The following is a 26599-nucleotide window of genomic DNA, read 5'->3' on the forward strand; positions in this document are numbered from 1 at the left end:
AGCATAGTGAACTCGGGCATCAGGTTGATGCCAGATCCACCATCCACTATCACTCCTGAGAATTGCCGACCTAAAACCGACACTGTCAGGCGAGGGCTTCTATAATCAGTGAGTGGAGCAGCAGGATTGGATATCATATAGGACTCTGACTGTCGCACTGGGAGGTGCCCGCCACTAGGACCTGCTCCAGGGTAAAGTGACTGAATAACTGCAAGGGTGTCACTTTTGAAACTCGCATCTAGTCGAAGCATGTCATAGAGGGACACTTGTTGGAAAGTGTTCTTCAAGACTGTCTCTGTTGTATGCTTCTCTTTTTCTACTTGTTGTTGTTCCTCTAGTACTTTGATCTTTTGTAAGTCAGCAACTGCTTCTAAGAAAGCCCCATCAATATCGGAGAGCATAGTAAAAGATCCTTTCTTAGCACTAGGGGATGGCATGTCAGCTGCTGGAGGAGGTGTAGGCATTGGGGAGGAAAGGGCTGTACCTGTTGGAAGATTGAGGCCGAGGGATGCCCTCTGAGCTCGTGTGAGGACACCAGCTGGCTCCTCTACCAGCTGCAACTTGTCTTGAGAGGCAATCATATGGGCAGAAAGGGGTGGCTTGGGGTTGGTACTAACTGCTATCAAATTGATCTTGGGAAAGGTGAATTCAGGTTGGCTCTGACTTGGGCTCGCAGAGGTAGAGGCGCGTTGTTTTGGACAATCCTTAGTGTAGTGATCCTGAGCCTCAGGGCAAAGTTGGCACGGAGAAGAGCCTTCTGGCAGAGGGCATTTGCTCTGATAATGCCCATACTCTCCGCATCTGTAGCAGAGTATGGGCCGATTGGAAGGACGAAACGGGGGACGAGGTGGTTGCTGCATGGAGTTGGAGGCTGAAGTGTAGAAGCTCTGAGGGGTTGAGGTGGCATTAGCATTATAAAAACTTTGAGTCGGGAAAGTTTTTGACATACCTTGGACAGCAGGGGTATTGAGCAAAGGTGGCATGTAGTTGGGATGGCCGTAGTGGGAAACCATGTTGGATGATGGTGCTAACCCTTGTTGGAGAGAAGGACCAAGACTTTGCTGTATTTTGTGCAATCCCTTTAGGTAGTAACAATCCTTGTCCTCATGTCCAGATTTTTCACAGAAGTGGCAGTAAACCCGAAGGGGGCATTCCTGCGGAGGGTGCCCTGGAGAGCGGCATGAGCTACACCAAACCGTAGCCTTAGTCTCTTGCTGACACTTGAGCTCTTCTAGCTCGCGCTTAATCTGTTCCAATGCCTCATGATTTGGAGGCTTCTCTTGTCTAAGAGAGAAGGACCTCTCCTCTTGAAGAGGTCGCTGTAACTTTAGGGCTTCCAGTTCCCTACGTAAAGAAGTTAAAGGATCAGCAGGACTACCTTCAGAGAACACAGAGGGAGTTTCTATGTGAGGAGAGTTGTTGAACAGCTTCCTAGCCCCCTCTATCCTAGTAGCAGCTGCGATGAACTCCTCGAGAGTGGCGTCGGGTCGGAGACTCTCTCGGAGTTTTTGTTGAGAAGTTTTGGGAAGCGCCTTCTCCACCCACTTTTTAACCATGAATTCACCGGGTTGTTGGGGAAGCTTGGCCACCAGCGACTTAGTTTTCGTCATAAGCTCCGCAAAAGTCTCCTCAGGTTTGAGCACCATGTTGGCCAACTCATCCAACACCTTCTCCTGGTAGTCACCTGGCCTGAAAGCTGCACAGAACTGCTGTCTTAAGGCTGCCCACGTTGCAAAATGGTTCTCTGCAAATTGGCTGTACCATTTATCTGCTAGGCCATCCAGGGTGGATGGAAATAGTACCAAGTAAGCATCTTCTCTGTTCAGCCCACGTCCCCTACAGAGAGATACAAATCTCCTTGCATGGTCGTCAGCATCTTCTGAAGACAGCCCTTTGAATGTAGGGAACTTGATGTTCACCTTGGCCAAAACACTAGCTAGTGGCTCCATGATTCCTTGCTGAGTCTGTTGCACAATAGCTTGTTGTAGAAGAATAGGAGAGAGCTTTTCTGGAGAAGGTGATCGCGAAGATGGGGAACCTGATGAAGGAATGGGTGATGTGATATGTGGAGGTATAGGTGATGAGGTTGAAGGATTTCTACAAGGTGTCATAGGTCGTCTTCTGTGATAGTACTTCAGAGGGCTCAGTAGTGGGCTTTGACGCTCAACTGACCTCCTTGTATGTGTCATGCAATGACCTCCAATCCAACCAAGCTTTGGGCAAGAGAACCTTGAACTGGCTGAAGACTGGTCTAGACTCTACTAGACCAGACGAGTGACTAGACTAGCTGGACCAGGGACGAGGGACGAGGAGGACTAGACCAGGGTCGAGGGGTCTAGACCAGAGACGAGGCAAGTTGGACCAGGGCGAGAGGGGACCAGGCCAGCAAGGCGAGAGACTAGACCAGCTAGATTAAGCTATCAAGGGTGAAACTGGACCAGACCAACAGGCTGCACAGGCGAAGCGAAGAAACCAGCTACTCAACAGAGTGAGACTTCAGTTGAGGTCCCCAGCATGATCGCCAAAATGAGAGCACCTGTAGCACGGATAATGTGTCGTGCTCTCTACAGTGTGGGTGTCCCCCAGTGCAATGTGCGTGACAATCTCACTCAACAAACAGAAACTCTCTCAACAGAATGAAATACACGAAACAATGGATAATAACAGAGACACAGCAATAGACCAGAACATGTGGACTCGACTAACTCAAAGGACCATGTACAGACTCTCGAGTGGCAGCACACTCAGCTCCAGCCCAAGACTCACAGGTACAAAATAGGGTGTCGAGGCTCAGATGTGCATGGATGGTGAAGCTGTGCTCTGTGTAAGACTCCTTACCTCCCGAACGATGCTGGACCAAAGGTGAAGAAGAAGATGGTGATCACCAACCGCTACTACTCATATGTACCACCGTAAAGAGCCACCAACGGCTCATAAATGTCAGCCATGTGGTGACCTGGCCACGAGGTCCTCTAGACCACCGTAGGTCGTAGGTAGGTACCCTACCACGTGTCACTCCCAGACCAAGGTCCGTCCAGTGTGAACCAGTCCCAGTGTAACCCACTGTCCAACTGTATGTCCTGTGAAGTGACTGTAGCCCTGCTACAAGCTTGCTGCAACTTTAGTGCCTCCAATTCCCTCTGTAAAGAAACCAGAGGGTCAAATGCACTTTCCAAAAGAACTAGAGCTGACCCAACTCCAAGAGGGTCTCTGAACAGCCTCCTTGCTCCTTCAATTCTAGTGGCTACAGCAACAAACTCGTCCAATGTAGCGTCAGGTTTGAGAGATTCCCTTAGCTTATGTTAGGAAGCCCTTCTCCACCCACTTCTTGACATTGAAACTCGTTATCAGGTTTCCTCTAGTTGGAGCACAAGGTTTCCAAGCTCAACTAAAACATTCTCTTGGAAGTCACCTAGTCGGAAAGCCTCACAAAAACTTTGTCTTAGTGCGGCCCAATCTGTAAAGTGGTCGTCTGCAAACTAACGATACAATTTATTTGATGAGCTATCCAAGGTCGAAGGCAAAATCACCAGATAAGCATCTTCACAATTTAGACCACGACCCCGACAAAGAGAAACAAACCTCCTTACGTGGTCATCTACATCCTCTGCAGAGAGACCCCTGAAGGTAGTAAACTTCAGCCATTGCTGCAGGCTGTGTGGGCTCTGGAGATGGCTGTGAAAAGGAAAAAGGAGATGTTATAGTGTGTGGTAGAGAAGGGGACAAGGAAGGCGAAGAGTTTGTTAAGGTAGATGACTGTGGAGGTAGGGGAAGTGGGGCTGGCGGACTTCTACTGGGTAAGAAGGGTTGTCACTTTCTGTGGTGGTATTGCAGAGGGACCTTGAGAGGACTAGAACAATCTGTAGACTGCCTTGTATGTGTCATTCATGAGCACCCTAAGGCCAACCAGTCCATAGGGAAGAGAACCTCTGTGCACTAGTCGGATCTCTAGCCCGCTAGACCAGTCAACTTGCTAGACTATTTGACCTGCTAGACCAGGGTGGATTTGTTGGACCATGTTAGACCAGTCTAGACTATGCTCGCCTTGCTAGACCACGGTCGACCTACTAGACCCTACTAGAACTCAGTCGACCTGTTGGACCAGTCTAGACCAGTCGAGCAGGAGTAGCAAGCTAGCCTATTGATGAACTCTTCCAGCTTGGCTAGCTATTCACAGGTTTGAATGAGCAATGTAGAGTAAGACTTCAATTGAGGTCCCACCTTGCATGCCGAGAGCACTTGTAGCCGGAAAAGGAAATAGTGACCTCTAATGTGGTTGGTCCTCGGTGCAATATACACATAAATCTCACTCCATGGCACACATCAAGGTGACCGAAAGACATATTAGCACAACTGAAACGACATATGGCCAGCTACAAGGGACACAAGATATCAAAAAAAATTATACGCCTTACATCAGAATCCATCACCATAAACCATGGAACTTAAAGCACCGACACTTTTTCCCAAGTAAGAGAGGTCCATGCCCTATCTCTATCTATAAAGATAGCAAAAAGCTCTGCTCAATCCAAAGGGCTCTAGTGTAAAATGTCATATTCTGAAGTCTCAAAGTCATAAAATTATGTGAATGTTTCAACCCTTAGAAATGAAATTCTCCAATTTATAATTCACTGGAGCATTTTTCACTTCACAATCTTCACACCAATTGATGCTTAGAAAATGGCTTTCTTCTGGCACTTGCAATGCAAGGAAAGAACATGGAAACCACACAAAGTTTCAAGAAAACTCCCAAAGGGTGCAGCTCTTCCTTTCCATCCAAGTTTCGCCTTAGGTTGAAGGTTTCGTTCCTTTTTCATTAAACTCAAGCTTTTCTGTTTGAATTTTCACCAGCATTAATAAGGATTGAAGGCTTTGTCATTCTCAACAATGAGACATAATCATTCGTTTTACATGGCTCTCAAACAACAATATCCTGCGTAGTTTTCCATTTTCCTTGTCATTTGCTGTGAAAGGAGCTTACCATAAATTTCACAGGTGTGAAAGCACTTGATGTCCTACTAAATGAAATCAAAACATAATTACCAGGCTGAATTATAACAGAACCCTCTTTTTTGTATTCACCCAGTACTCCTGGTACCCAGCCATAAAGGTTGTACTCTCCAGCACAAACATTAGAGAGCCTAAAGTATCCGTTTTCATCCGATTGTGTCCAGAATTGATATCCCTACAGCACCAAAGAAACAAAAGTCCCATGATTTAGCATTCTGCTTCTAATGCATGTTAGAAGAGACTGCTCAACAGAATGATAGTTGAAAATTACCTTGCTTTCTGTTTGCCAAGAACCTTTTTCTCCAGGTAAGGCTAGTCCAAGATAAGCCGATCGAGCGGGCACGATATTTGGAAAGGCAAACCTAGAGTAGTTCATCCATTGTGCATTTAGTGAAGAATAAACCTTGTACAGAAGCTATCCAGCCAGAGATGAATGCAAAAAAGCCACTCATTTCATTGAAGCTTACCAGTCCTTGACAAGTAGTCTTCCACTCACATCTCCTCTTTGATGCACCTTCAGAAAATCTTGAGAAGCTGGCCAATCATAAGGCCAGGATTGCACCTCAGAAAACATCTGTAACAACAAAGGCAAAATTCACAAGAAAAAAAAAATGCAGGTATGATAAAATTAAATTCTTGAAGTTCAACACACATTACGAACTTAGACATGGATGTACGCGCACAAAAATCCTCATCCAGGAATTTGCAAGCATGTCTTTATTTGTCAGCAAAGCCTGATATAGTAATCATACCTGCTCTTTTGCATCTTCCCATAAAGCTGAAGGAGTCCCAAGTGTCGCAGAGTTCAAGTAAACAAGAACAGGACCAAAAACCTTCTTCCATGGCTCACCGCCTCGAAATTTTGGAAAAAGTGGGTCACCAGCATAATGACCACTATGAAACATCTGTATGAAAAACCTGATTTTACCAATGCAAGCTACATAACATGTTTGTCGATAAAACTTGGAAGATACAAATTTATTTGGAAGTTTACCACCAAGTTAAGATATTCAAACATCCTAAGAAAGCTTACTGTCTATAAAACATGAGAAAACGTTTAAATGCAAGAAGGTAGAGGCTAAAGCTTAAATTAACACAAAGGAATCAAACAAGAGTGAATGAAGAGGTTTGATAAGCAAAGTATAGATTTGAAGCACAACAATCTATTGGACACGCTGAAAAACCATACAAGAATATCTAGTAATATACCTCTCAACATAAATAGAGCCCCTATATAACTAAGCAAAAAATTAACCAGAAAAATCTCGAAACTTTTACTTTGAACATACAGCTTTGGTACTTTTTCTATGAGGGGAAAAAAAGAAAAGTCCATTTTACCAGAAATAAAAAGGTTAAAAGTAAAAAACCAGCTTAGTGCACAGACACAATCACTCGTATGTGTCCCTAAGATTAAAACATCCAAATCATCTTAGGAACAAGCCTTTAAGCAAGAATTGTATTCTTACCAGTTTCTTGTTCATTGAAGTCAGTTTACTCTATACCGCCATAATCCGTTTACTCTAAGTCAGTTTCTTGTTTATTGAAATCACGTCGTGATTTTTTTGCTTTCTTCTCTAGGCTATGGGTAGCTGGGTGCCAAACATCTGATTTTATCAAAATTATTTTGACGATAAGGGCCCTATGCTTTGAGTAGTAAGTACTAGAAAGAGAAGAACTTACAGATAAGCTTGTAGGGCCAACATGTGACGTTAAATTTTGCTTCAAATTGCCTCCATTGCGAAATTCATCACTCGGAAATATGATCCAAAACCCAACCATTGAATCAAAACTTATCCATCCATGCACTCGGTTGTCTTTATTATCAGCTGAGTATTGATACTTGTCATCAACCTGGAATTTGAGTGTTATTAAGGTCCTCGTTAGCTGTCGAACTGGAAAAGATGTTAATCAATTTGCAGTCAAATATAAAGATCGCCAGAGACCTTTTTAAGCTATCCTACTGAGTACAAATCAGCAGGTTTTCCTGCATTGAACTCCTCCACGAGTTGAGAGTAGGATGGTAAACAGCTATAATTAGACTATGCTCCTCTTCACTAATATGTGAGAACACTTAAACCCGAGGGTGGTCACTCATCAAAAGCTCCGCATATCACGTGCCTTCAAAAGATTATTAATAGTACCCCTGTATGCATGTTATATTTACATTGTATGCCAATTTTAAAAATTCCCACCCCCCTCTCCATGTAGCTCATGTGATATGATACATATTTTGAAAGGACTTATGCATGCAAAGGAGATTCCATCACAATGCTGAAAACTAGGTTATCTGGTTGTCGTTTGAATTCTAACTGGATAAAAGGAGTACAAGTCAGCATGTCCAAAATAATAGGCAAGTACTGATTCCTGAACACTAGAAGCCACTCGAGCTAGTACAACTCGAGAGCCCTGGTAAAAGAGTAGCCACTTAGGAAAAGGAAGATGTCATCCCAAATGCCACCATAGACAATGTCACAAATGCGAGAAGGTCATGCAAGCTCGTCGATCGTGCCACTGCAACATGGCAATTGGTAGATCCTTCTTGAGGCACCTATGTTTTGCAAAAAAGGAAGAAAGCTACATTGTATTTTAACATTCCATTAAAAGTTTTGTTGTACCTGTCTGTTTATGATCTTGGAGTCTGTTCTGGTTTGCAAGAGAAGAATTTCATTTTTGAAAAGTAATTGAGCATTCTTTTAACATTCTGTAAAAAGCTTTGATGCGCCGATGTGTGTTTGTTAGAAAGATTTTAGTTTCAAGAAAATTAAAACGAGGGGCAGGTTCTAGATGCTTCACATGTTATTCCTAGACCCCTGTAGCTGATATAGATAGTACATTAGCTAATGGTCTTTCATATCCATTATATGACAAATCAACGCAGTTGTCGTCTGCTTGGAGTTGCAGCGGCAACCCCCCCAACTAGTAATCTTCCTCCATTTTAATCCACGAAAGCCGCAAATGAATTCATGTGCAAGGAACAACAAACTATCGATTATATTTTGGACAAAAAACAAATCTCTAAATCAAAGAACTATTCAGTTTCAAAAATCCAAGTATATTAAGTAGCCCCTAATTAACTTTTTCAGGTTATCCCGCCAAACAGTTACCTCCCCTTGAAATTCCGGGTCCTTTGGATGGGTCAGGATAACTGCTTCAGGATATGCAAGTTGCTGGCAATTGTTTGGGTCTCTATCCTCTGGAAAAGGCATGAGTCTTTGCTTGTCATCAGCTATGGCCATGTAACGAAACCTAAAATCAAGAACTCTTGTGTTTAAAAACTAGAAATGGAGTTTCCTTGTAACCATGATCCACACAATAAGTTGCATAGAAAATAAGCAACAGTCGTATACACGTTATTAACAAAGTTACAAATAAGCAGCACATACCTTTATACAATCAAGTGACACTACTACAAAGTACCTACTAAGGAGAGCAAAACAATTAACTAGATTGTAAATTATTCAGCCAAGACATTGTCTTGGAGTAAACTCCTCAAACTATCTTCCAATATAAACAATAGTGTGGCACTGGGGCTATTTCAAAAAATAGCGTGTTCACAAATAAGACCAATAAATAGATGAATTTTTCTGCACCTGTCCTTGCGAAGCTTGAATGCAATACGGGTTTGAATCAGATCAAAGTCTGCCCATCCAGCCATATGTTCATATATGGCATAACTATAAAATCCAGAATTACCCCGCATGAGAATGAACCTGTCAAAAAATACAAAATAGGCCAACAAATTGGTCACACAATCTACTGTAAAACAAATGAAAAACTAAAAAATGTTTAATTTTGCACTTGCTATTTAATAACCCTTAAATTGAACACTCGAACTTTAAAATATACCAACATATAAATCTAGCGTTCCCTAAAAAGACTTTGTCTATTTCATTCCAAAGCCTCTCAATGGTTGAACAATCCTTTGTGATGGCTGCCATCTAATATACATACAAACTTTTATACATTGATTTTTGTTGTGGTTGGGCTGTGCCATTATTGTGGTTCCCCTCATGCATAAATTGCATTGTGGCCCATCTTATTGACCATTTGGTGACATAAACTGATTGCTTTTTTAGAAAAAAGACTCTTCCAGCTTCTGAAGCTGTGCATCTTGCTCGTCTATTCCGATGGTCAGTATATCTATAACATTCTAACCCAAATGTGTGCAGAATATTTTTCTTAACATGACTCAAAATGCAACAATTTGGTTAAGTCTGCAAACTCATATCATCGGTAGATATGACTATATGAGTTTGTCTAAAATTTCTAAACTTGTAGTTGTCATCACCCGGGCATGGCTACATGCAACAATTTGGTTCTGTTGGTCCACTTGAAATCTCAAACCTCCCAATGTCAGGTATCAAGCACCTGGTGATCCAATCAAATAATCTAGCATACTTGCTCCACTCTGAGTATTCCAGCAGATGTATGTCATACGTCACTTAAAAGGGACGTTAAAAAAAATTACAGAACGAATAGGAGGAGGGTGTGTTATAATCATGAAAAATTCACACAGAAGGGATTTTTATAATGCCCTTGAGCGCACATGATATAGTAGTTTTAAATAGAGTGAACGCCCCAAGAATTTGAGTAGCCCCACTTCATCCAGTGCAAGCTCTAACCATCCAATATGTCTGCTCTAATAACCACGTCAGTTCTGATCAGCTGAACTGGAGTGTAGAGTAACCGAGACTGAACGCATGGGGGATGGTCCATCAATCTGCATATTATGTCGACCCACCAAATGCTCATTTAGGCATACCAGCGCTGTCCATCACTCGTCTGCTGTTTGAGTTATCAAAGGGAGACATGGGATGGTTTTGTAGCTTTTTCAAAAGTCCGACGTGCTTGTATTTTGTTAGGGAGAAAAGGGCACCTAGGGCCCTATTTCCAACACAACCTTTGTAGCTTTCAGACTATTCATCGTCTGGCTGAAACCTCGAAACACACCTCTTGTGCATTGTGAATTGATAGAGGCATACTGCAAGGGGGCACTTGCATGGCGGCAGAGCATCTCTTGAATTACCACTCTAGCTGAGCATGTCACGAAGCTAACCAATCTATCATAAAATTTTCTGTTTCAAGTAATGGGTTCACAGGTTATCGTCAGTGACCGCCTTTCACTAAAGAAAATGCTGGCTCCATCTGGCCTAGGAATATCTCATGTCAAAGGGAGCTCTGTTGAATACACCATCTTAGACCCCTAAAGAGAGCTGAAACCAATCACTAACAATAGATTGAGAGGCAGGATTGTCAAGCATCCTATCATCCTAGATAGGAGGCTGACTTTTTCCATCACTTTCATGTTGTCCTCTTGCACTGAGTTGCACCAGCAAGGACCAGGCAACAATGGTGGAGAAGGGAGGGCTGCAACGAGTGGGAAGATGCTGCAGCAGCTGACAAGCTCTAATGATCTACATTTGATTGAAATTGTTCCTTGTTCATGGTCAAACCAACACAAATGGGTGGCAAGCTCTAGTGATCAACATCTGATTGAACGTGTTTCTTGTTGGCAGCAAACCTTCGCACCATCATCAACAACAGTGATACGTTGCCCACAGAAATTCCACCAAGAAGGTTGATTGGCATCGGCAGGATCGTCTCCCATGGCGAAGCTAGATACCAATATGAGAGCACCGGCATGGCTACTCCACAGCTGGAGCCTTCGAGAGCCTGTCTGAGTTTTTCTCCGATAGCCCAGGAGGCTAGAGTCTGGCAAAATCGCCACCCAACCGTCCTATACGTAAGCTCATCCTGTATATAGCCCCTTAACTGCCAGCCCCCCATTTACTGCAAGCCTTTCTTAGCCAGCAATTACCAAGAGACCAGATAAGTAGCTCAAAACTCTAGCCAAGAAAAATCGAGGCACGATGATACACCTGCTCTATACTCCCTAAGAGCTACATGATGAACAAGTGGTCAACAGAATGTTTATCTAAGCGAAGTAAGGACCCTGCACCCACTTGCTCCATTACAGATATAATTCTGGTGACTCAAAGAGAGGATGTTACGCTTTGTGTAGACTAGACGGATGGATCTTTGAGGTCTCTTGGGATTGTTACTACGACATTGGAACTTTTCTTCTTCTTCTTCTTCTTCTGCGTCAAGTAGGAGTTTTCCCACACTCATCCATGGACCTCTTGGCACGAGGATCTAGAACTCACTTTATAAAGCTACCTCAAGACCTTCAGCAGGAGCAGCGAGCAGGCCGCTTGGGCTGATCTGATGGCCATAATGATTGTTGAAGTCCAGATGCACGCCCAGCCATACAAAAATTTATTGTATCGCTCAGTTAAAAATGACAGCCGAATTCATGGACTTGGCCAAACATCTATTTGCCATTGCATAAAGTTTTTACCTTTTATCGATGGTTAATGGTACCATTTCTCTACTAGGATCGTAAGTTCTTACAAAAGAGACCTCCACCTTGTCTGCATTGTAGTCCACAACAGAAAAATCTGTGCCTTCCACACTGCAAAGTGATGTGCAACATCAAGGTTCTGAATACCATCACCAGTTTCTGCTTCAAGATTTTATCACTTACACATCAAAAATGCCACTTCCTCCAGGTTTGTTCCAATTGAGATCCCAGTAGCTGATCAGAAATGAATTGCACAGTCGCGTCCAATCATCCAAGCGCACATCCAGTCAGTAACCAATAGAAACAGGTGGCAAAGTACACTCGACGAGTACATCGTCCTCTTACCCTCTATTTTTCTCTTTATTTGCAATTTCGAGAAGATTATCGAGACCACCAAATTTTATCCCAGTTACAATGCCCGCTGGTTTTGACAATGTGACTCGTACAATTCCATTATCCAGTATGACCTGCCAAAAAAATAGATCAAAGAGAAGTCATGCCATGCCATTTAAGAGCAACCTGTCTCAAAACCAAAGAAGAGAAATGTAAAAAAATTTCAAGCTTCCTCTTTCCCTAAGTGATTACCCCCTATTGACAATCTTGGTACGAACAACCAATTTGCAGTATTATATCTGCCCCCTTTAAAAGTTCCAAACATACTATTTCTTGTTCTTTGCGTAAATCCCAGTTCATTTCTGTATGGCGCTTTGAAGATACAAAACTACTGGGCACTCGCTACATGAAGTGCCAACCATGGCAAAGTTGATCACAAAGGCAATTCAGTAACAACTTTCAGTGATAAGTCGGTGATGGTATTGTGATCTTAAGAGGAAACATCGCAAGAAGACACATTTAAAACATAGAACGTATGCCAACATAGGTAACGCAGAGCCGAGTGATAACACAGAGCCCCAAATCACTCCAATCTCATGTCCCCCGATCTGCAACATAGTTAAGGGAAACTCCAAAACAAAAACAGATACAGGCTACACCATTTCCAAGAGAGGGGGACACAGAAACGATGCGTCAACTCGGAGGGTAAAATGCTATAACATAACATCAGTGTAGTGGTATATCAATTATGGCGTAGACCAAGACTAATCATCTCAAGATCAAGTTTTATGACTGTTAAGGCTACATCAAATGACCAAAAGCAGTCTAATCAATTTGAATGACTACTGAATCACTACAAACGTCAGCTCGTCAATAGAAACTTCCAGGTGCCTTCCTCCAATGTTTCGGTGGCAACTTTCCACCACAGGAAATGTTTCGACCTTGAGAAATGTTTCGGTCTTAGAAAAAGAGAAAATCAGCAAAGAAGTGGAGTTTCGGGGATTTTCCTGCTTCTAGAAATCTTTGTGAAATCGAGATAGGTGAATTTGAAGGCATTTTCTGAAAAATTCTTTTAATTGCCATAAAGTATTGGGTAGAGATAGGGCAATCTGACAAGTTCTTCAAATGATTTTTGCAAAAGAAGGCCCATAATGACAGTTGAGTTTGATGCACCATCAACTACTTACCCTCTAAGCTATACAAGCTTGAAAATAAAATTACACAAGCTTCTTTAATTGAAGCCAATAATTGCAAATAAAAAATGTCAGAATAAATGTATGAATTGAATGAATATCAAGGCAGAAAGGGTGAACGCAATAATATATTATAACAATGGACTTTTTTCATGACTGCTATATCCACTACTGTGCAGACATGCCTTCATAGGCCGCTCTTATGTCACTGGAGGCATTATTAAGGTGGTTGCCGTAGACTGTCCCCTGGTAACCGGTACACACCGAACTCCAGCCCCTTGACTAAGGCAGTCTCACCCTTGGAAACGTGCAGCATTCCTCAATATTTTGCAGGAATTCACCTTTAAATAGAGCTGAAACTGGTAACGAATTTGCAATGACAATCTCTTTGAAGTTTGCACCATTCAAGCTCCAGCATAAGATGTGCATCCCAAGCAGTAAGTTAAGGCATAGATAATCATTGCTTCCAGATTTGCAGATCCAGCAGCCTTAGATGTTTCATCTCTCTATGAGGTTTTTTTAGATTCAACAGCCTTAAATGTTTATTTTCACACATTTTCTAGAATGAGGGCTTAACGGCAGCATATGGCTTAGTGACCCTTGAAAACTCGAACTTGTCACACTATCCAAAGGCACACTTCCAGATTTTATTTGAGTGACCATACTGCACTTCCACTTTTGACATCAGTATCTCAGTTTGCCAAATTGCATTTGCTCTCAAACCTGTCGTACTGGTCACGATTTGCAATACATCCCTGTGCATTTCGAGGAAATCCTCTCAATTCTCTTTTTGTTGCTTGCTGATGTCAGGCTCGCAGAGCACATAAGGAGGAGTACCTCCCGGAATAAGATGGTTCATGCAGCTCGCACACAAAACTGCACCCCACACGCTTCCCAGATGCATCATCTGTTCTAATTTTCCATTCAAGGCATAGATGTTGGTGATCAAGAGCGATCTCAAGTCCCTGGAACTTTCACCAGGCAACTACTTCACGAGAAATAAGACTTTCAGACGATCAATTGAGCTTAACCCGTGTTTTCTTTCAGCAAAACCATAAATTTTGCTATAGATGAGGCTCCTCCTGCATCATTCTGATGCCAGACATGTCAGCCTGCATCAAATGCGACATGTGAAACAACTACAAGGGCCAGAAAGGTTGGACCCAACACAGTCCCTGGTAGCATTTTCTGAAGCCCTGGCCCCGCATGTACCATGTTCTCGCATCACACATGGCTTGAGCTCTTGCATGCTTTTTTAAGCACCCTCACCAAAGGCATACACAGGGCAGGCCTCTCATCAACAGCTGCTGTGATTGCCCCTTAACTTTGTCATGGCTTCTGTTACAGACCCAGAAAGACCTCTTTCTGGCTGTTGAAAGGAAGAGTTAGCCATGTTACACTCTCTTCCTATCTTCTCTGTGCAGGACCCATCTCCAAATGAATCTCAAGAACACCGTCGCAGCGCTTCATTCGCTTGCGCCACCATGCCGTCTGGCTATGAACCACATTCCAGTCTACTTGTCCTTACTTCAGAGATCGCCTAGACTTGAGGTCGTTAAGCATGGGTGCCCAATGTCCATGCAGTTGAAATGTGAGCAGTGGCGTGACAGTGGACACCTTCCTTTTTTTGGGACTAAGTGGCACGCGCATGGGAGGGTGGGATTTATGGCTGGAGGATTGTGAGCCGTAGATCTGGAATGCAGGTACCGTAAAAAGTAATCTAGGTCACTCCATTTTGCGGGTGCGGGTTTTGAACCTGTGACCTCACTCAAGAGAGGCGCATACCCTAACCACTTCGTCATACACGCGTTCTGAAGCGTGGGGGCCTTAATTTACTTAAAACATGTATGCAAAGCGACCACAGCTGAAAGTAATTTAGGGTACCTTAGATTACAAAAGTAATTTAGGGTACCCTAAATTACTTTCAACGCCACCACCCAGATCTACGGCCCACAATCCCCCGACCATAGATCCCACCCTCCCATGCCCGTGCCACTTAGTCTCGGGGGAGGGGGGGGGGGGGGGGGGGGGGGGGGCTTGTCACTATATGGCACGGCTCTGGCTCAGAGGGGATCTAGGGCCCAAATTTGGGGGGGTGAGGTGGCTTTATTATCAGCCGTCGGATCATGCAGTGAACTAAGGGTGGGTGAACTAAGGGTGAACTAGGGGCGGGTAAACTAGGGTGTGATCATGTGCCATGCCAACATGGGCAGTGACATGTGCTAGCGTAGTGGTAGGGCATTCGTGTGGCAACCGAGACGTCCCGGGTTCGACCCACACCCCGTGAGGCGGGTGAACTAGGGGGGTGAACTAGGAGTGAACTCGGGGCGCCATTTTTGCCCCGAGTTCACCCTTAGTTCACCCCCCTAGTTCGTAGAGTGGACGGACGACTGAGATTGCATTGTGATTTCCGCTTCTCTTTCCCACCATAGATCCCCCTGGCTAGAGCAGTGCCAGATAGCCACGAGGGGGGGTGGGGGTGTTGTACGGGATTTGATTTGGAAGTTTAGAAATGATTGTGACTTGTGAGCCACCAATTCATACCTTTTCCTATACGGGCAATCTTTGCATCGGTCTCTTTAAAATTGTCTGTCCCTAGAGGAGATTGGCCCATCAGTGTATGCCCTTTCTCATATGTGTTTTGATTAGGCCTATGCCTGTTCACTATGAACTTGGGCATTTCTTGTATCTGATATACCCTTTAGGTTTTGCTCATTTTGAGGTTTCCCACTAGTAATTCAAAAGTGATTTATAAAAAAAAAATGTGTGTATGTGTGATCTCCCTCAGCTTACACGGACATGGGAGGGGTTGGGATCTACGGTGGGATGATTGAGCATCGTAGATCATGAGCAAATAATGAGCTCTATGCAAAGCTACACATTTTGAATGGATAATGTCACCAAATTCAATTTTGGCTTACTTAAACAATTTTCTCACTCAAGAATTGGCCATTCTAAAGAGAGAAAATAATAAGAGTGGAAGGATCAAGATATGATGTAAGATGTGTTTCAATAATAAGAGTGGAAGGATCAATATTACAAAGATGGATATACGATGCGTTTCAGAACCTTAGGGGGCCAAAAGCGTGAAGCAACCTTCAAAAGTACCAATGCGATTATTATAAGGGAGACTCTATCCAATTTTCCCTAGATTTATCGCCATAGTTTTGGCTTTGAACACGACATATGGTTGTTTTGAACACGGACTGGTGTTCACGTACCCACACTCGCAAAAGTGCATACGAGATTTATGCTCGTGTGGCTATGAGTTACATGGAGCCAGACTTGAGCTTTGGCAATGGTTGAGTTGTTCTCCCACTCGCTCTATAAGTTCCAGGCACAGGTTCTAGGTACATTTGGCGGTTGAGACTTGCATCAATGTGACGATTGCCAAGCACAATGCAATTACACTACTATGAGAGATTTTATGCATTGATGCGATTGCCATGGATATGCTCGTAGAGATTGCACTTTTGTCATCAACCTCAGGACTCTCATGTACGATCTTTTAGTGTCAAGACCCGACATAGCAACTGCAATGGGCGTATTTGTAGTTGGGATTGTCAGTCTTGCGATGATTGACACTAGCATGATGCATTGTGGAGTAGTGCATGCCATTATAGGATACTTGTAGAGTATGCATGCTGATTCTAGCAGGGATATACACTTTCACACACCTTTAGAGCCTATGTAGAGGCATGTATCGACTTCAAGAGAGCCAATGGACACAGGTTGAGACGGCCTTCCTATAACTCATATACATACTACGAGGTCCTATAGTAGTACCACTTATCGACATGTTCACCTTTAAGTGGGAGATTGTTGGGGTAAAGGCGGTGTGCCTCTTACCCCGGACGAATACGCTAGAGGCCTTCAACCGCCCATCATCTATACACAAACCTTATTCTTTACTAGGTAGAAGAATCAAGGGCTCTCTCACATTGTGATGAGCAACTCCACCTACACAACGTGTCTCCTGGTTCTCCTCCCTCGCACTTCGCACGCACTGCACACCGCTTCCACCCCTAGCACATTCTACAAAATAATTAGGGGTCCTCAAGCTATTTTCAGCTAGCCCATATTTCCCTTTTAGCAAGCATTCCCACACACTTTTGAAACATTGAGGACTCGTTCTCAATTCAGTTTGGTCTTGCAAATGCGAGGAGCATAAATTTAACATAAATCTCAACCATAAAACCGCATCCAAGATGACAAAGTGGGAGATGATCTCGACCACTACAAAATGACCAAAAATCTGTCGACCAAAATTATGGCAAATTGGGAGTAAACCTTGACCACAACAATCTCCGAAAGAGGACTCAAAATCATAAATTGGTAAACAATACTCAATGGCAATGAGTAGAAGGCCAAAATGGCTCCATAGAGTCGCATACAATGGCAATCCACACTCAATGTACATCAATAGAGTGAATGCACATAAGCAAGCGCCAAAAAATGTGCAATCCAGAAGGTATGATCTCTGCAAAACAATGCTCTCAATGGAGTATCTGACCCGTACTCAAAAGTACTCATTGAAATGCATGAAGAAGGTATAAACCATACACCAAAAAAACCCTATGCAAATTGTCCACGAAAGACCATAAACCAATGCACTGAAATCATTGCCAAAGTAAGTTGTGGATACTTGTCAAGACCTTTGACTGACGAGGTCCCAAATCCAATGAGGCTATTCACAAAGAACAAAGAATAGATATCTCAAAAACCACAATGACCATACATCAAGATGATATGCAATATGTTTATCGAAACCTCTGAAACCACAGAGAAAAGCACAAGTATGTATATGTGGGTAGATAGAAGAGCATGCCAAGTAGATGAGTTCGGAGAAGAAAGTATCCACCAAAACTAACCAATGAAGCTCCATTTGTAGTGTCGATCCTGACTGTTGCTACCGAATGGAAGTGTCTCGCTTGCTCGAAGATGTCAAAGTCACCGAATCCAAACATCAAAGTGTGTGTGTGTGTCTGTGTATCCGATGCCTAGGGGAGAACTCGCAGATGTCGAGAGTGTGCGTATATTGAAAAGGACACACTCTAATTCTTTTTCTTTGATGCTAGAGAAGAAGCATCTAATCTCCCTCTATCACCGAAGCCGATGCCGAAAACATTGGTTGAAAACTACCTTTTGTTGTGCTACTCAAATGGAGATAGTGGCAAAGGAATCAAAATAAGAATATGATGATGAGCAACAACAATCTCAAGACAAAGAAGTTGAAGGAAATCCAGGTATCACCGGTGATAACTCCACGCACACTAGACGACGACATAAAGGAGCTAAAAGATGCTCTCACTCAAAAAGTTATCGTCATTCATTTGGAAGGGAAAGCCAAAATCAATACGGACATCAGTGATGCAAGAACACGCAAACATTGACTATCAGCTTCTAAGACAAAATCTTGTAAGGAAAAATAAACTGACACAATTATAGAGATTGATGATGACAATTATAGAGATACAATTACAGATGAGAGGCAGACATTGACCATCATGACAAGCACAGACACTGAGAGAGAAAAATAGATCAATGTGATAAACCCAAACGTTGAGAAAAGGAGTCAAATCATTATGTGAAATACAGGCATGGGGAGAGCTCCAGTGATCTGAAAACATCCCACTTTCAAAGGAAGTCGAAAGGATGACCCAGACATCCATAGCCAAGCGTTCAAGCAATATGCTCTTATAAGGACATAGATGAAGATAATTAGGCATATTTTTTTCCACAAACTCTCAAGGATGGTGCACAAAAATGGTACTATCACTATCGAGCCTATAAGCTGAGGACGCACAGTAATTGAAGAAAGCCTTCCTACTTGAATATTTGATAATCGCAGGGATGAGGATGTCCTCTTATGAACTAGATAAAACTGGGCAAGGAAATCCAACTAGGACTTATGTGGAAAAGATTAAAGAGCTGACTACACAATTGAATGAGCCACCCTCGGTAAATCATATGCGTGCTTGGTTTTTAAGTGGGTTCAGAAGCATGAATAGGAAGTGCCAGCACATACCATGAAATTTAATGATCTGGTGCAAAGAGCATCAAAACCAAAACGACAAGCTAAGAGGCCAGAGAGGAAAAGCAAGCTTCAATTCCACTAAGTCAGCAATTGAAGAGTCATCGACTAGCTCGAGTTCTTTGAGGTCACCATATAGTACCTGCATCCACCCATAGAGGCAGTCTTTTGCAGGCCCCATACATCTGTATGTACTAAATCCAATGCATTCTTGCTTACATTCTTGTCATGAGAAACAAAGCTTTTTCTTGCTTCCCAAATTGCCTCACAAACTTTCTACATTTCAAAAACTTTAAAGATTGGAAACCTTGCAACCATCTCTTTAGTTTGCATCATCTTTAGCCTTTGCAAATTTACATGACCACTACGTTTGTGAAAAATCTCAATATTTGCAACAACTCTTGCACCTTGTGAAAACATGGTAGCATTCACCTCGAGCACATTTACATTTAAAATAAACATTCTACCCACTTTCTTTCCTTGCACAACCAACTTTCCATCCTTCTTATGCTCTTTGACAAAGAGGCCATGAGAGTTAAATCTGACCTGCAAACCTTGCTCCCAATAGAAACAATTTTTTTGGTGATATTAGGTACATACAATATATCAAGCAATTACTTTACTTTAATATCTATCATAAACAATGGTACATTTCTTGTATGTGTAATGGGATGTGCACTACCATCCACCGTCTCTACATAGACGGGATACTGCAAAGTCTCCATTTCCTTGAACCACTCACCATAATGGGTCATGCGATTTGACGCACCCGAATCCACATATTAAACATTATCACCATATTTTTCCACATTTGTAGACATGGTATTTCACATGTGATGCACCACAAATAACCTCTTAGGCTCATTTATATTATTGCTAGTGGTTGCATAATAATTTGTTGCCTCTTGTTTGGACAGTCACGTTCAAAGTGACCATGTCCCCCACAACCCCAACATACAGCATTCCAATGTTGACCTGTATTGTTACCTTGCACATTACCATGACCTCTTTGGACTCTCCCCACCTTGGAAATTTCCTCGACAACCTGTGTTTTGTCTTTGAGTATTCTTATGCTTCTCTGCTTGGTGGTTTCCTCTTCCTTGACCACCTCCATGACTTGTACCACGCCCTCTTCCTCTTCCTCTAGGACCTCTTTATAATTATTTCTTCCATGTGTAGAGGAGTCTTCCTCAAGTTCCTTGTCTTCCATAATTAGTAAGGATACCAAATCTACAAATAAATGAAGGATTTAATCATTATCATGATACACATTCCAAACTGTAGTGTGTGGCAAGCAATCTGCATAGATTTGAAGAAGGTTCCACTTGGGAAAATGTTGTTGCTCTCAAGAGGAGAATTCCCATTTTTTTTTCAGGTGAAGGGTCCTATGGAAGTCCACATTAGGGAGCTAGAAACTTAGGGGATGTGTATAGGCAAGGGCCTATAACTCTGTAGGCTAGGTGGTTATGAGGAGAGCTCCGAGGTTTTGGGTATGGAGCTGTTGCAGCTCATGTCCTCTCATAGAGTCTTCCAATGAGTTTACAAGCATGCCTATTATGCTCACCCAAGCTTGTGTTTGTTCACCAAGATTTGAGTAGAAAGCAACAATTCTAATGGTCTAGGAGATGAATGATGATGGTAAGAAACATCAATTTTTGAGGCGAGAGAAATTAAAGAAAGAGAGCAAGACATGACCTTTGGAGCCTTTAGTTTTCAATCTTACGGATTAAAGTATCCTCTAATTCCCAAAAAAACCACATAAATAGCCCATAAATAGCTTTTTAGTTGGCTTGTGGAAATCACAGTTTGATCAAGAGGTTGACTACGATAGGCCCTTTGTTGCAACTTAAAAGTCATGAATGAGCAACAACTAGGTCAAGTTAGAGTAAAGCTTTTCTATTTTTATTAGAAATTCAAATTAGTTGTCACTTGTTTGCTGCATATTAATTTCGTAGCAATGGACTTGAACATGGTGTAATGCTAGATTTTTCTTGGCATCTAATGTTTGTTAAAAATTATGGCATATATTTTTTTGAGGGGCATTTGCTAGCTGCTACAAATACATCACACAACAACTAGCACAACAAATTAGTGTGAACACATTCACTAACACCTCCTCCACTCTCTCTCTCTCTCTCTCTCTCTCTCTCTCTCTCTCTCTCTCTCTCTCTCTATATATATATATATATATATATATATATATATAGGTCCAAATTGTAGATTTATTTAATAGCTCATTGAAAGATAAATATGAAAATCAAGAAGTCCTCTTCCATATTCTTAAGAGTGTGTGCACGCACAGATACAGCACAATTCGTACACATGATGCACATGCATATATAGATGCAATGTATACACACATGTGCATTGTGTGTATACATTGTGATGTGTGTGTGTGTGTGTGTGTGTGTGTGTGTGTGTGAGAGAGAGAGAGAGAGAGAGAGAGAGAGATCCATGTACACGGATGTTAATACATTGTGGTGTGTGTATTTGGCTATTTATGTGCTAAATATACATGTCTATGCTCATATAAATTTTATCATTAGATAAGGCCTTCACAAAAATAAATGCAAGTATAAAGATGTAAGTAGTTTGAAGTCACTCGCATGATGATACTTATGATGAATGCATGCTTAGTTTCAATGCATTAAAGACTATTTTGTGTGTTGATCAAGCCCTCCCCCTCCTAATACTAGAAGAAAAAAAACATCAACACATACATAATGTCGATTCTCGATCAATTTGACATCTGGATCATCATTGTCGTTGAGGTGAGCACCATAGATTGCCCGGCTTCTTCTGCAAATTTCATGTTAAGTGCTTCAAATAAGGAAAACTATGGAGTATTGAAAGATAAGGAAAGCTATATCTATACATGGCAAATGTAGAAGGGTGCTTACCTGCTCATGTTGGCCAAGAGCAATTAAGAAAAGAGATTACAAAGAAATAGCTATTGAAGGTGATGCTTTAGATCTGAGTCTCTAGTAAGTAAGGGCAATGAAGAGAGACGTTGCCCTTTTTATTGATTTGAGTGGGTATAGATGAGTAGCGTGGAAGGTAAAGAACCTTTGTGACAACTCAATGTAACACGCTTAGATAGATTGTCACCCAATGATGATGATTTAAGAAAATATGGCAAAAGCAATTTGTTAAGTACAATGCACCAAAAGTGTTGACGAAATGATACAACTCTCAATAGTGCAAATTATGATTAGTGAAGAGAAAGATTTTTTACTCCCTAGAAGAGACTTCATCTTATGAGGCCTAACAAATTTAGGGTAGAAGAGTCACTCACACTAAGGATGCCGAAAGCTTGCGTGACGATTTTCAAAAGCTCGTAGTGCAAACAAATCCGTAGCAAAAGACATACAAAAACATCAAATATGCAAGAAAATTTTCCAACACCATTTTTACTTTCTTCATGTATAAATTATGAACTAATAGATGGCGATCAACTACTGTCTATTACTCAAAATATCAGATTTCTCAAAAGCGAGTGGATTGTATACAAGTTAGCTTGGTTATGCCACAACTTTTAACTTGAACCTTCATTTAGAACTTTTATGTAGTACATTACGCTTTTTTATTTTTACTAGTACCGCCAACAGCCTTCTGCCTCTCTCTCTCTCTCTCTCTCTCTCTCTCTCTCTCTCTCTCTCTCTCTCTCTCTCTCTCTCTCTCTCTCTCTCTCTCTCTCTGTGTGTGTGTGTGTGTGTGTGTGTGTGTGTGTGTGTGTGTGTATGCACTCACTTGCAGACCACACTGTTGAAGGTGGTTGATTGAAGGAGGAGTCGATAGTGTAAGGGGGGGCAAAATCCCTCCCCATTTTATAATAGTATAAACTAGTGCTCATTTTGTTGTTCACTACTCTACCTAACTTGTATAAGGGAGTGAACAAGTAATTCTAAGCAAAATAAGTTCAAACAATTTTATAAGATAAGCTTCCCTCCCTCCGTTCTTGCTTAATGCATGCGCCTCATTCCCTCCCTTACCCTATATCCCCCCTTCCCCCGTCTCTCTCTCTCTCTCTCTCTCTCTCTCTCTCTCTCTCTCTCACACACACACACACACACACACACACACACACACACACACACATGCACACATACACTTGCACGCACACACACATCTGTTGCTCTTGTCCTTTTTCCTTTGTATCACCTCCATCAATTTTGATCCTATCTCTATCTCCATCTTTTTTTAAGTACAATTGCTCAATTTTTTCTTTGAGAATTGTTGATATGATTGTAAAATGCTCTCTCTCTCTCTCTCTCTCTCTCTCTCTCTCTCTCTCTCTCTCTCTCTCTCTCTCTCTCTCTTTGGATCTAAGGCCTCCGTACCTTCTCAGTCTCCTGTTAATCTTACCATTCTTTTAGACATCATAAAATAAGGGCTCACACACTTCTATAGACATTGTTGTAGGGGCTCACCCACATCTTGTTGTGTATATCTCTTCTCTCTCTCTCTCTCTCTCTCTCTCTCTCTCTCTCTCTCTCTCTCTCTCTCTCTCACACACACACACACACACACACGTTAACATTGTTTGCTCTTCAACTGGTATCAAAGCTAGTATTTGGCTTCAAATTGTAGAGCTTGAGTCTGAAGCTTCATCTATATGAAAGCTTGAGTAATAGGTGTGGGTGAATCATCCAAAAAAGTAAGGAGAGAGAAAATAATTTTTATTGCTATTTATTTTGGCATAAGGCCATTGCTTTTCTCATATCCCTCTCATCCAAACTCCAATTTAATGATCTATGTGCCTAACCCAGGGATTTGGAATGCTTCAAATGCATTTGTGCATAAATTTCGTAAACCTTTGTGCACAAAATATTTGATAGCAATAAGTATGGAGTTTTAGCATAGCAGAGATACCCATACATCCATTTACAAAAATTTTGTACAATGGCATGTATATGTATGGATGCATCAAATAGTGTACACAAAAAAACATTGCATTTTTTATACAAAAACAATTGGTTGCTCACACAAAAAATAACTAATGCAAGATTACATTATTTTTTTGCGATGAACGTGTCGTAAATGCTAAAAACCTTAAAATTGATTGCTCTTTGCTCAAATCTGTGTCTGTATGAGGGAGATATGATAGAACATATGGTTTATGCTCTTATGGGTCTATGTGTCTGCAAAGCTAGATGTAGTTTGAACACCTATTAGCCATAATACTAGTATGTACAAACTTTTGAGAGTTCATTAGAGACTGTTTGAATGCATTTTTTGGGTTGAGCCTTCAAGCAATAGCTTATCCTTGTGGGAAACAAATAAATGTGCAAAGATTAACCATATTTTTTGGTTCTTTGAATAGAGAGAAATCTTGTGTATGCTCTTGCTCTTGATGCTAGGATCAAGGCCTTGGCTATGTGCATGTCATTTTGATGTGCTTATGGCTTCTGATTTTGTGTGCTTGGAGATCAAATACTTTTGATGCGGCTGTGTACATTGGCTAATGGCTATGCATATCATTTATGCTCTTATGTGAGAGCGGATGCATTGATGCTATCTTGATGCACATGTGGGAAATATGTCTATGGTCTTGTGATGTCAATTGATGATTTTCTTGGTAGTTTTGACCATTGATGCCTCCCATGCTTAAAGAGACTAAGTTTAGCACAATTGGAAGTTTAGATTTGTTTAGTTTCATTATTTGGCACCTTTTCCCATACTACATGAAATGTGAATAATGTGAATATAGCTATACTAGCAATATTAGGAAGTTTGTTTTAGCATATGTATGATTTTGCAGTCAATGAGGTCCGCAATGAGGTTTTAGAATCCAAGTGTGGATACCTTTGCTACCCACATGGTGGATTAGGTCACTTGAAAGCCCCATTCATAGTCATTCCATTGGACATGTATAGAAGGGTGCAATTGCTTTTCTCATCAGTTGCATTGGCTTGCCAAGGTTTTGTTTGATTTTTTTTTTAGTCAAGCATTAGTTTATTCCCAATGTATGATACATTTTTGTTTTCTATAAGCTTATGGTTGTTATATATTTTTTATACTACCATATTATGGTAGTCATGTGTGTGAACATACTTATGATTGCTACTAGCATAGTTTTTTCCCTTGGTATGATATTTTACCCCTTAGCTTCTTTGTATATACACCCATCATTCTAGGGAAATCCTAATCTTTGTATCACCACACTTTTAGTGGAATTACTTCCTTGTTGTGTGATCTTGAGCTTTTCCTTCATCTTCTCCATCTTTGCGGTCATTCTTGTCGCCATACTTTCAACAATTGGTATTAGAGTAAGCATCGACATCCTAGGCAAATTGAGGTGCATTTTAGCCCCATTTCCACTATTACAAATACTACACAAGCAATTTCATCCTTTTTGTGCAAGTTTTTTGAGAGTGAAGCTTTTTCACTCTATAGTCTTTTGTGGGTTGTGTTATAAGGCCCAAGTGGTTTTGTGCAATTTTCCTCTATGCATATAGCTTTTTGCATCATGTATACTCATTGGTTGTGGCTCACAATAGTGATGTTTTCTCTCCAGGAAAAACTAGATAAGGCTCAACATGCAAAAATTCTACTTCTAAGGCAATGTTGGCCATTGTGAGTTACCTTTAGAGCATCAAAGTTAACCTAGGCTCATAGCCTTCCCTAACATCTACCCCCTTGATAGCTATCTAAGTCAAAGTGTTGAAAAAGGCTTTGCACCCAATGGGATACATTAGCAAGCTCCTCCAAGAAAATATAGTGGCTTAGTACCAAATATCTTTTGTACTGATTTCTCGTGCAGGTGATGGTGAGGTATGATCGAGGATTGTTTCAAAAATCAGAATTTCTTTGTCATCCTCAATCAAGGGGAAGTTAGCTATGGAAGGGGTATCTAGAATAGGTCCCTTGTGTGGTCTCAAAAAATGACATGAAAAGAGTTATGTATTTTCCGATGTGAAGGAATGCCCAAGCAGAACGCGTTGTCATTGATCTTTTCAAGGATTTTAAATGGGCCTTAGAATCTAGGGGCAGTTTTACTATAGGATGTTTTTCAATACTTTTTAATCTTTGTTTTTCTATTATAAGCCGTACAAGATCTATTTCTTTAAAAGTGGCAGTCTTCTTAACTTGTAAGCTTGTGTTGTGTATATTTGTTGTGCTCTTTTAATACATTCTATGGCTTGTTGTAAAATGTTTGTGTGGCCTCTTGCTAATGTGTCAGCTGTTGGGACATCGATGCTAATAATAGAGATAGGGGCATGGAGTTTCTTACCATAAGAAATTTCAAAAGGTGCTTGGTTTGTGACTGAGTGAGGTGTGTTATTATCTACAAAAAACCGAAGCATAGAAAGATGTTTGCTCCATTTTGCACTGCTCTTAATCATTCCTTCATCTTTGAGGTTATCGTCAACGGGCTCTTCTATTATCACTTTGTGCTGCCAGGCGCGTAGATTTTCTTCGTTTTAGTCCTGTTGTAATAAGTATACTTATTGCTTGAGAGTCATTGCTAGGAGGGCTGAGTCAACATCCCATTCGAAAGAGTTATTGGCGTTGGTCTCCATCACAAGAGGGAATATTGAGAATTATGTTGATCTGCTGCAAATCACGGTCTGAAATAGAGAGCTTTCGGCAAACAAATTTGATGATTCTTCTACCACGCCTTTTAATGGAATAAAAAAGTCTGTAAGCCCACCGCCAAGTGCTATG

At 41.5% G+C, this 26599-nt stretch overlaps 1 protein-coding gene across 1 annotated transcript in view; it reads right to left on the reverse strand.

The window, feature by feature from the left end:
- Window positions 1-21989, reverse strand: part of LOC147454148 (uncharacterized) — a 77864-nt gene extending 55875 nt beyond the window's left edge. Inside the window, exons 1-12 of the mRNA XM_086516176.1 lie at window positions 21832-21989; window positions 21652-21730; window positions 11717-11838; window positions 11555-11605; window positions 11369-11482; window positions 8601-8720; window positions 8115-8256; window positions 6691-6861; window positions 5763-5915; window positions 5478-5584; window positions 5282-5372; window positions 5044-5185 (exon numbers count right to left, since the gene is read on the reverse strand). Of these exons, the coding sequence (XP_086372302.1) occupies window positions 5044-5185; window positions 5282-5372; window positions 5478-5584; window positions 5763-5915; window positions 6691-6861; window positions 8115-8256; window positions 8601-8720; window positions 11369-11482; window positions 11555-11605; window positions 11717-11838; window positions 21652-21730; window positions 21832-21839 (1300 nt within the window). The 5' untranslated portion in view covers window positions 21840-21989. The remainder of the gene's footprint in view (window positions 1-5043; window positions 5186-5281; window positions 5373-5477; window positions 5585-5762; window positions 5916-6690; window positions 6862-8114; window positions 8257-8600; window positions 8721-11368; window positions 11483-11554; window positions 11606-11716; window positions 11839-21651; window positions 21731-21831) is intronic.
- Between the last annotated feature and the right edge of the window lie 4610 nt (window positions 21990-26599).

This window comes from Adiantum capillus-veneris, chromosome 7 (genome assembly GCF_014529385.1).
Source record: "Adiantum capillus-veneris isolate H3 chromosome 7, ASM1452938v2, whole genome shotgun sequence".
Classification (NCBI taxonomy): domain Eukaryota; kingdom Viridiplantae; phylum Streptophyta; class Polypodiopsida; order Polypodiales; family Pteridaceae; genus Adiantum; species Adiantum capillus-veneris.